Below are 10,331 nucleotides of genomic sequence, written 5' to 3'. Positions count from 1 at the left end.
TATATACTTCATTTCAAATGCAGAAAGTACAACAGCGCCAGCTATTAAAACAGACTTACGACCGTCACGTTCGCACTCATTATGTGTATCAGGTGACCTTAAATGAATAATACGGTACTTGCACGATAAAAAATTGTGACAACCTTACTTTTTTAAACAGTTTTTTTTTTTAAATTTCCCTTGAAACCAAAAACCCAATTTATCTGGAACCTTAAATTGCACGGTTTTCAATAACACAGAACTAATTAATCGCATTATTCGAGGGTTGCCTGTATAATTATTATTAATAAACTGAATACGATGATCCACACACACACATACAAAATAAAATAAAAATATGATTTTGTGCATATACACACAATCAGATTTATTTTACACAATATAAAACATGAGTATATCTATCGCATTTATATTTTAAATTTGATAACGTAAACCGAGAGATCTCATTTCGGATTCACCGATTTACATCGCGAGCGGTGGTCTCTCGAACGGAAAAATTCCGAGAATGCTTCGCGTCCGCTCTTTTTTTTTTTTGTCTCCGCTTTTTGCGGGGCCGTATTCCACATACATACGTACGCACATCCGCGCGCGCGTGGACGTATGTATACGTGCAGGCCGGCATGCGGAACGCGGCCGGGCGCGCACATGACGCCGGCGATCATCCGATATTACGTCATCGTCGCCCTCTCGCCCGAGAGTCGCGGACGCGGATAGCGCCCGCTCCGCTCCGCACTATCGCCGCTCCGTGCTCCGTCGCGGCGGCCGCCGCGCTCATACGTGTCCGCGACGATAAAGCGTACGTTAAAGCGGCCAAAGCGGACGCAGTGCGCGGCGAGGTGTCGATAAAATAAAGAGCGCGAAATATCGCGGGAGGATCGTCGCGCGTATCCGGGATTATCGGACGCGTGCGCGTGCGCCCGAGCGATAAGCCTCTCTCTAATCGCGCGACTATAGAATCGCGGAAATCTTTCTCCCTTCCCCGGTGGGGCTATAGACGGAGGCTCGGTTGCGTGATATCGCGCGTCGACGCTCCCACGCTCTCCCCGTCGTCGCGACGCCCGGCAAATTTCGAAGGCCGCCGGACCCGGACGAATGCGCGCGGCCGTCACGGAGTGACCCACGGTAAGGCATTCTGACATTGTCGCGCTTATCTTCGAGATTTCAAGATAAATAAATAATGCGACGCGCGATGAGGGCGTCGGAGAATCCCGGTGATGCGCGGGACTCCCACGACGCGGTATACGTGTGGTGCCGTCGTACTTCCGGCGACCCGGCGACGTGTCACGCGCGCGTCCGAGGGTGGACGTACGCCCGTGATCGATGCAACGCGACGTGGGAGCCGAGAGCGGGTTCCTTCGTGACCCGTTCGTGACTCACGGGGCAACATTGTCACGTGTATGCCGATGACAGTTCTGTTCCTTGTAGCTGCGCCGCGTTATGCCTATTTCCTGCGCTTGAAATGTGAAACAATTAGGATACAGTTGGACGTTGGATCCCAGCGCGCACCGAGGGACATGCAACTCAGGCTGCGGTCCACTTGATGCTACAAATGCTTCGAAGCATTCTTTTTCTCCTTTCTTTCAATGAAGAAAGAAGGAGAAGAAGAACGCTTCAAAGCATTTATAGCGTCAAGTGGACCGCAGCCTCAGACAGCACAATATCCAAAATCGTAACAGGACGTCTTTATCTTTAAGACATTGTGCCGTCTGGGATCATACACGCTAGGTATGATTTCCTACTCAGCAATGTAAATAATGCATTATAAAATACAGGTATTTACATTGTTGATTAGGAAATTATAACTGGCATGTTAATTGCATGTTAATTTGGTGTTTACTGAAATGAGGAAAGGAGGAGAGAAATGAGCGGAGCGAAACGTTCGGCTGCACTGACGTTTCACCACGCAGACGCCGGGAGCTGCCGGGAGCGGTTTTGTTTGCGAAACGTTTGAAATTGACTTCTGTTGACTTTCTTTGTTCGCTGAACGGGGCGCGTCCGGTATTAATTAGCGCGGGGCTAATTCAGCGAAATGTCGATGGAATGTAACGGTACGTGTCGTAAACGAAAGAATGTAGAGAGAAAGCGGAAGGAAGATCGCCGGCGACAAGCGCGGCGATCGCGAATATATACGGCGAAACAAATTATGCGCACAATGCGCGCAAAATCACGCGTTGCGCGGAGGAGCTCGCATATAATATATATGTGCATGGCAAATAAGTTTTGAAAAAACTTTCGGCTTTGCGTTTTCTTTCTTTTGCCGAGCGAATGAGATCGCGTTCTGCGAATCCTGCGCGAAAGAGATTAGGTGGATTCTGTTCCCGGAAAAGGAATTGTTATACTAATGTCCATTTCTATCAATAAGGATTGACTTTATCTCGATTTGACTTGCTTTTTATCTTTTTCTAATTCTTAAAATTAGAAAAGGATAAAAAGTAAGTTAAACCGAGATATAAAGTTAATCGGCATTGGTAGAAACGGACATAAAATCTCATGATTGCTAAATAGATGTTGATTCAGAACGCGACGCGAACCTTTTCGCTCGGTAAATCTCTTGCGCTTTAGGCGGTTGTGCTATTTTTATTATCACAACTGAAAAATATCGTCCATCGTATTAATAAAATTTGAAGAAATTAGAACATTAGAATTGAACTAAACTAAATTAAATTTTAATTCAATCTCAATTTAAATTTAATGTATATTATTAAATTCAATTTAGTTTAGTTTGAAATTTAATTTTAATATAGATATCTCCGTGATGAAAGAAAGAAAGACAGATTTTATTTCACCACTTTATTTATCGGGATATTTCTTGGAAGTTTATCTCTCAGTTTATCTCTCTCTAGAAGCTATATATATCTAATAACATAACACAAAGCTGGCGCCAGACTTATAATCTCATACATCGGTTAACTATTATATAAGTCAATGCAATTAACAAAATAGCGAATCTCGAATTGTGCATTGTCTACCGCAAGAATCCCCAACTTACGGCTTTCGAAATTTTATCCAACCCACCAAGAAATTTCGACGTTATGCAATATATACGTATCTGTGCCTTAGAGGAAAGGAATTGTATCTCCATTATTATAAATTTAGAGAAAACAAGATTTAAAGTTCATTATTTCTATATGAACATTATTTCTATTTCTAATATGACTTTTTCTAAACATTGTATCTGAAGAACTAATAATAATGGACCCTTTAACAATTATACAGTTTAAATCCTGATATGTTGAAAAACAAATAAATTCCATTTTAACAAAAACTGCAAATACAATTTTTATATAGCGTTTTCTACTGGGAAAATTAGTGGCACACTGACAATGAGTGCAATTTTATTGTTGCACAGTGAAAATCAGTTCACATATTTTCAATGTTTAAAATTTGACAAATATTTGTCAATAGAACAATCAAATTGCACGCAGCTAGGGTGCACCGGTGTTGCACTAGTTTTCCCAGCAGAAAAGAAGAGCGCTTTATAAACAAGTAAACAACACAGCTATACACAAATAATGTTGCTCAGTATAGCCGTTGTTATTTACACAGCGCTCCTCCCAAGTCGCAATGCCTCGCAACTCGCCACGCGCGTAGCAAAATGTTAAACGCTGAGCTGTCTCCTCGCCAAATTGCGCAAACGCACGCTGACCCGCATATCTTTACTAATTAATAATTAATTACTTGTCGCCATAATCGCAAAAGAGGACTTTTTTATTCAGTTCAACCCATGCATTCTACTCCAGTTTGAAAATTTAACTTATAACATAGACCAGCTATGCTATACTTTCTTCCCTTATAGAAATTTAATACTGTAAGTGATTTTTTGGCTAGTGATTAATCATTTAAAAGCACTATTAAAAGCACTATTAACAGCACTATTAAAAGCACTATTAACAGTGCTTTTAATAGTGTTTTTAAGTGATTAATTACTAGCCAAAAAATCACTTACAGTATTAAATTTCTATAAGGGTTATAATAAACAGTATATAAACACGCAATTTTCCCGGATTGACTCACTAATGGAATGATAATCAAAACCAAGGAAATTTTCCGTTTTGTCAATCTTCTACCAAACGGAGAACGGACTACGGAGCTAACGCTCCGTTCACGAGTTCAGATCCACCAATCGTCAAGCGCGGCGACGCGGCGTGCCCTGCTCGTTGAACGTGCGATTGGTCAGTTACTTTTTTCTTCGCGCACATGTTTCACGCGATACAAAATACGAATACCCGTTTCAGCGACTCCAAACAACGACGCGCGTCAACTTTCGTCATTCGTCCCGCGTAAGCCGTTAGTCTCTAGACCTATAGGGCTCCCGAAAGAGGTTGCACTCTTCCCGCACCCGAAACGAGACGGATGTACGGGCGAGAGCGACGGGCGAGAGAAGGAGGGAAGATGAGTAGGTGCGAGGGGCGCAGCTACGCAAGGAATCAGACCATTCAGCAGACCTATCGCGGCGAGCGTCTGCTGGGTCAGCTGTCGAGGCGACTCGCGCACGAACAACGAACACGTTGCGGACGCTTCCACCGAAGTTGCGTTTGCGTCGCGAGTTCCGTCGCGCAGTAGTCCGTACTCCGTTATAATCGTTCGATCGCGACCGCGCTCATCCGGGCGCCGAGGAGAATCGCCGACGTGGAAGCGTCTTTCCAACCTTTCTTTTCCATAGCCGAACGGGGTCTACGCGAAAAGGGTCCACCGCCGACGCGTAAGTGCCCAGCACGAGCGACGCACCACCCAAGGACCGACCCTTCTTGCCCTTCTTCCTCTCTGAGACGATCGCGTCGCGCTCCGAATGATGTTTCCTTCTGCAACGGGACGCGCGTGCGGCCGACGGCGACGGGCCGAGCGTGCGTGGCATGCCGCTCGCAGGCGCGGCACCGCCGTGACGTCAACCGGCGAATCGCGGATTCCGAGAGCCGCGTTCCCCCGAGGCCCACGTCCGCCGACGCGAGGATGCCGCGCCGATTACGCGCTCGCTATCGCGTCCGCGATAGCGTGATTACCCTTGGAATTTTTCTTCTATCTTAAACCCTGGTCCCTGGAGTCGATCTCGACCTCCAGCGAGGACGTTCCGCTCGTCGCGGAACCGTCGCGATTGTTCGATTCGAGAAGCTTTCTTTTCCTCCTTGCATTTGTGTATCGGTAGTTCGATAGATCCCGCATCCCGCGTCGCGGAATCCCGTAAATTTGCCAGTGGGCAATCGGAGTAACCAAGTGCTTGTTCGTTTGCAGTTAAATCGAGGCTGCATGGCAACACCATTGCAAACGTAAGAAAATGTCCAGGAAGCGCACCAGGGAGGAAACTATGCTGACTACTGCGTCCCATCAGAACAGCGTTAATGGAGAAAAAGCGTCCTGCTCCAGGGAAGACTCTCCGGTTCACCCTGTAAGCATTCCGTTTGTTTCTTTATGAAGAACTTCCTCAACTGCTGCACACATTGGTGCGATAAATAATAAATTAGAATTAGAGCGAAACGAAATATACTTGTCCAACTCCAATTTATTGCATTAACGTGCATCAGTTCGGGAAGGTCTTCGAAAAAGAACAAATATCAAATATCATTGATAGGGAATCTCGGTGCAAACAAATAAACGCAAAAGTCGGCGCTATCGGTTCGGCGTGGAAACGTAGGCACGTGGCAAGGCATTTTACGCAAGACTCACGTATTTCCCAAGAGATCTATTTTCGCTACTTATGAATGTAACACAAATGACCTTTTCAACATGCACACATGTATATTTATGTCGTGCATACATTAACGTACACGTATGTACATATTTATCTCATTTGATTATTCAGTTTTGTTAAGACTACAACGTTAAAAAATATGTAACTTGCAATACACGTGTTACGTTTATAAACTCTGGGTATGTTGGGTCTACTGTTATTAAATACAATACTGAGGAGGGGCTAATCTGTAACGTGGAAAGTGTTGTCTACAGATAATACGTAATATTGCTTTTTAACTGATAATAAGTCTGGCGTGATTCCAGATTGGCATATCCAATAGTGATAAAAGCTGAGGAAATGCTTTATTGCCTGCTAGTCTTGCCCAGTAACTTTCTATTGAAGCATACCCTGGCATATATTGAATTTAAGCATATTGAGTACAATCCGACTTTTTATTTATATATATATGCGGTAGTTATGTAATATCTGAAAGTGGTTAAATGCGGTCTGCAGGGTCTTTATTTTTAAATTATCAAGTGCTTTTAATATAAAATACTAATTACAATATTTGAGCTAGAAAAATAAAAATCACATCTCTATTATAAATATATATAACTGAATTGTATTAAAAGAACAATGACTTGGGGATCCCAACAGAATTACAACGAAAGTAGCAGTGCGGGTTTAACGTTTTTGAAGGATTGTAATGGTCAAGTTTCTGTTTGTCAGGAAAGATCTCTAGTAAGTTTTTACCTTTTTTTAGTATACTTGCTTTATTTCTTTCTTTATTTCGTATAATGTATTCAAAAGATAAGAGTAATGTTATTTATTATATAACATGACAAATTGAAGAAATAATGATAAGTATAGTGTAATCCTAAAATAAAAATTTAAATTGTGTCACGTTAATTATATGTCCTGACTATATAAATTTAAGAACGTGAAAAAGAATTTTTTTTTAACATTACATATACGTGATTACTTGCATACTTTAAATATCAACAGTCTAATTTTTTTTTTTATATGGATTATTATTTATCATCTCATTAATGTATTCTCTTGTTATTTATTCTAGTCAATCTGTAAAGAAGCACCTTTCAGCGATGATCCAGATGCTATCGCGGAGAGAAATGCATGCGATTATAACACGCGAATTACTTTAAAACAAGCAAGAAGTGGTAAAGGTACGTTTTAACGTGATCCTTATTAAAAATATTAAATATTATTTTATTTTCCTATTTCTATATATCACTTAAATAATCCTTTTTTAGTTCCTAGGAAAATTAGAGTTTATGCCGATGGTATTTATGATCTCTTTCACCAAGGACATGCACGGCAACTTTTACAAGCAAAGAATATTTTTCCAAATGTTTATCTTATTGTTGGAGGTAATTATGCAAAATTGCTTAAGAAAACTTTGTTATTTAATGCTTATATCTTAAATGTTTCTTGTAATCATAAAATATTTATTTTACATCGACTATTCTACTATTAAAATAAAATATAAATATACTTATAGTATGTCAACTCCATAATTTTATTTTACAGTCTGTAACGATGATTTGACACATAGCAAAAAAGGAAGGACTGTAATGACAGACCTAGAAAGATACGATGCTGTTAAACATTGTAGATACGTAGATGAAGTTGTTCGAGATGCACCTTGGGAGCTTGATGATGAATTTATAAAAAAGCACAAGGTACGTTCATATTTGTATGCCTTTAAATTTGTGTAATAAAATGCGCATTTTATTTTATATAGAAATTACATGAACTATGTTTACAGATTGACTTTGTTGCTCATGATGATATACCATACATGACGGATGATGGAGAGGACGTTTATGCTATATTGAAAGCTAAAGGCATGTTTGTAGCCACACAGAGAACGGAAGGTGTTTCCACGTCGGATATAGTTGCGAGGATAGTAAAAGATTATGACATATACGTCAGAAGAAATCTCGCACGAGGCTACAGCGCAAAGGAACTTAATGTGTCTTTTCTCAATGTAAGTGATTATCAATTATTATGTAATATTTGTTTGTCACATTTACATTGTTACAAACATTATTAAAAAGAAAATACTACTTTGTAATTATATTGGAAGAATGATACAAGATAGTAGATGTAAAAAATAGTTATAACAAATACGCTCATGAGACGAATCTTACAGGAGAAAAAATTTCGCCTACAAAACAAGTTTGATGACCTAAAAGATAAGGGGAAACGAGTAATGGAAAATATTGGCGAGAAACGAATGGATATGATAAGCAAATGGGAAGAGAAATCTCGAGATTTTATCGATGCTTTCCTCTTGCTGTTCGGAAGAGAAGGCAGATTGGTATGTATACGTTCATATGTACATGTGCGTACATATGGGCACTTTCAATATGCTTTTAAATATGCTCTAACTAGAAAAAGTGAATTGTATGAAGATATATTGGTTTCCACAGACCTGAAAAACTAGGAAAACCGAGAAAAATCAGGGAAATATATAAAGGAGCCTAGAATTTTGAATTTTGCTCACAATTTCCATAAATGTTCTTATTCTAAAAAGTACTTATACTTTTTTAAGTTTTTTAAATATCATATATCTAACATTTATGGTCAAATGTATTTAAAACTTGTGCACTTTACAAGTCCTTTCTACGTATTATTACAAGGAAGCACTTTTGAGGCGCTCTTGCGTCCATTTTTCGTTTCGTTTTCCCTGTTTTCCTCTCTTGCAATATTAACCAAAATAATTAAAATATATATTCAGTATTTTTATTCAGAATTATTTATTTCATTTAATCGCCCTTTTCTCTCTGAACTGCATTCTTTTTATTAATACTTATTTATTTTATGTTGGCCTGAATTTGCATTCAGGTTTATATTGTGTTAACCAAACTTCCAAATTTATGTTGCTTTTAATAATATAAACTCTCTTGTAATCATTGCTCGTAAATGTTAAAATTTAAAGCTCCTGGTACTCGCCACTCTTTATTTGATGACGTCAGAAGCGAGAAACGCTGAGAATTCTTGCGTGCAATTCCCAAATAAAAAGATACGCAAGCATAAGATACCACTTCAGCACACTTTGAAAATACTCCGAGGTCTATCCCTTTCCCTTGACAGTTAATAAACAGCTGTACATTCTCAACGTTTCTTGCTTCTAATCTCATTAAACAAGGATAGAAGTAGTTCAGGAATCTTAAGATTATTAGTCACGGGGAAAATTTTCCATTATCGTCTGCAAAACGTAAATTAAATAAAAGTTAGAGAATTTCAAAATTTATTTTCTGTAGATTTTGGATTGGAATTTTTTTATTTATATTTGCAGTCAACAATTTGGAATGAGAGTAAAGGTCGTTTAATGCAAGCGTTATCACCACCGGCAAGTCCGAAAAGGGATAGCAGCCCAAGCAGTAGTAACAGCAGCCACAACGATGAAGACCAGACAAGGTACGGTTTTTGAATATACTCTCTCTATGAAACATCTCTCATGCGTATCTGAGTATGTATGTATAACTACGTATGAAATTATTTTATGTATTTCATCTTGCAGTCCACCACCAAAGAAAACGGGACGCTTTGAGTTTTCACAAAATAATCATTATTTAAGTGATGATTATAGTGATGATGAAGAAGAACATCTACACTCCAAATGATAACTAATTACATTAAAAAGGCATATATACTCTCTGACCAAAACAAACGTGCAATTTTTATTTATTACCTTAAAAGTTTAGATGTATTTTCATACAACTACATGAACTGCTGATGCTATGCTTTACGGATTTTGTATATTATGGTATTTAGCTAGCAGTATACATTAAACAAAATCGCCTGTCGTGATGTGAGAGTTTAGCGTGTTTTTGCAGATTTTATTAAATAGATCGTAAAAAGGATAATAGAGGTGATACATGTAGATTATCTGAGCCATGTACTACTCAATGTTTTTTTAACGTTATTGTTTTTGAGATACTGTTACACCGTATTTTAGTTCCTATGTTACTTAATGATGTATTCATTATTTATCTTTAATTTGATACTTTCTCATAGTTAAAAATTGAAGATAAACATATGTATCCATAATTTCGAGAGCACGAAATATTCACTAAAATTGTATTTAATGTAAGATAATAATATGTACTATTATTTTATGATTAATTTTGTACAGAAATGTTTTTATAAAACAATGTTAGTTAATTGCATAAATAATTTATCTTTTATCTTTGGATATGCAAATTCAATTATAATCTGATTCAAACAAGTGCAGTTAATATTACGAGTTAAATTTTACTTTAACCACGTAACTTGGATATTTTGTGTAAATACCAAGACGTACAAAACAGATACTTTTAGGCTCATACAATGGAAAATTTTGTTGTATTTTGTATTGCAAATAAATGAATATTTGGAAAATCAGGCATTTAGATTATTTAGAATATTGTAATACATATATTCTGAATATCATATGTTCCTGATACTCCCGATTATATTCTCTTCAGACTTAATATTCATGAATTAAAATTCTGAATTCTCGAAATTGTCCTTAGAGTTTTAAATAATGCACCTAATAAAAATTCTGAATTCTCGAAATTGTTCTTCTTAGAATTTTAAATAATGCATCTTGTTTGCTTAGAATAAGTTAGATACAAATTATTTATATTTATGCGCA

General features: G+C 38.3%; 1 protein-coding gene across 5 annotated transcripts; it reads left to right on the top strand.

Moving 5' to 3' along the window:
• Positions 1-761: 761 nt before the first annotated feature.
• On the top strand, positions 762-10,079 carry LOC112467863 (choline-phosphate cytidylyltransferase A-like). Of its 5 annotated transcripts, none has more exons than XM_025036740.1 (10): positions 762-1,122; positions 5,230-5,383; positions 6,326-6,409; positions 6,744-6,852; positions 6,940-7,056; positions 7,217-7,368; positions 7,455-7,676; positions 7,842-8,009; positions 8,991-9,112; positions 9,216-9,318. In XM_025036740.1, exons 2-10 carry the CDS (start codon positions 5,273-5,275, stop codon positions 9,316-9,318), a joined length of 1,188 nt encoding a protein of 395 aa, XP_024892508.1. In that variant the 5' UTR covers positions 762-1,122; positions 5,230-5,272. The 5 variants fall into 5 exon arrangements, with proteins under 5 accessions (XP_024892508.1, XP_024892511.1, XP_024892512.1 ...); XM_025036743.1 differs by lacking the exon at positions 762-1,122 and adding an exon at positions 4,436-4,702 and having other exon boundaries at positions 9,216-10,079; XM_025036742.1 differs by lacking the exon at positions 762-1,122 and adding an exon at positions 4,901-4,992.
• Positions 10,080-10,331: the final 252 nt, after the last annotated feature.

Source organism: Temnothorax curvispinosus, unplaced genomic scaffold (assembly GCF_003070985.1).
Source record: "Temnothorax curvispinosus isolate PA1 unplaced genomic scaffold, ASM307098v1 QBEX01017838.1, whole genome shotgun sequence".
NCBI classification, from domain to species: domain Eukaryota; kingdom Metazoa; phylum Arthropoda; class Insecta; order Hymenoptera; family Formicidae; genus Temnothorax; species Temnothorax curvispinosus.
Note: the sequence above shows the minus strand (reverse complement) of the source record. Positions and strands in the feature narration are given on the sequence as shown.

What these genes read in the sequence shown, in the direction of transcription:
- LOC112467863 (XM_025036743.1), top strand. Translation starts at nt 5,273, where the DNA reads ATGTCCAGGAAGCGCACCAGGGAGGAAACTATGCTGACTACTGCGTCC. An exon ending in ACAAGCAAGAAGTGGTAAAG is followed by an intron (nt 6,853 to 6,939) that starts GTACGTTTTAAC and finishes ATCCTTTTTTAG; the next exon opens with TTCCTAGGAAAATTAGAGTT. An exon ending in TGTTTATCTTATTGTTGGAG is followed by an intron (nt 7,057 to 7,216) that starts GTAATTATGCAA and finishes TTTATTTTACAG; the next exon opens with TCTGTAACGATGATTTGACA.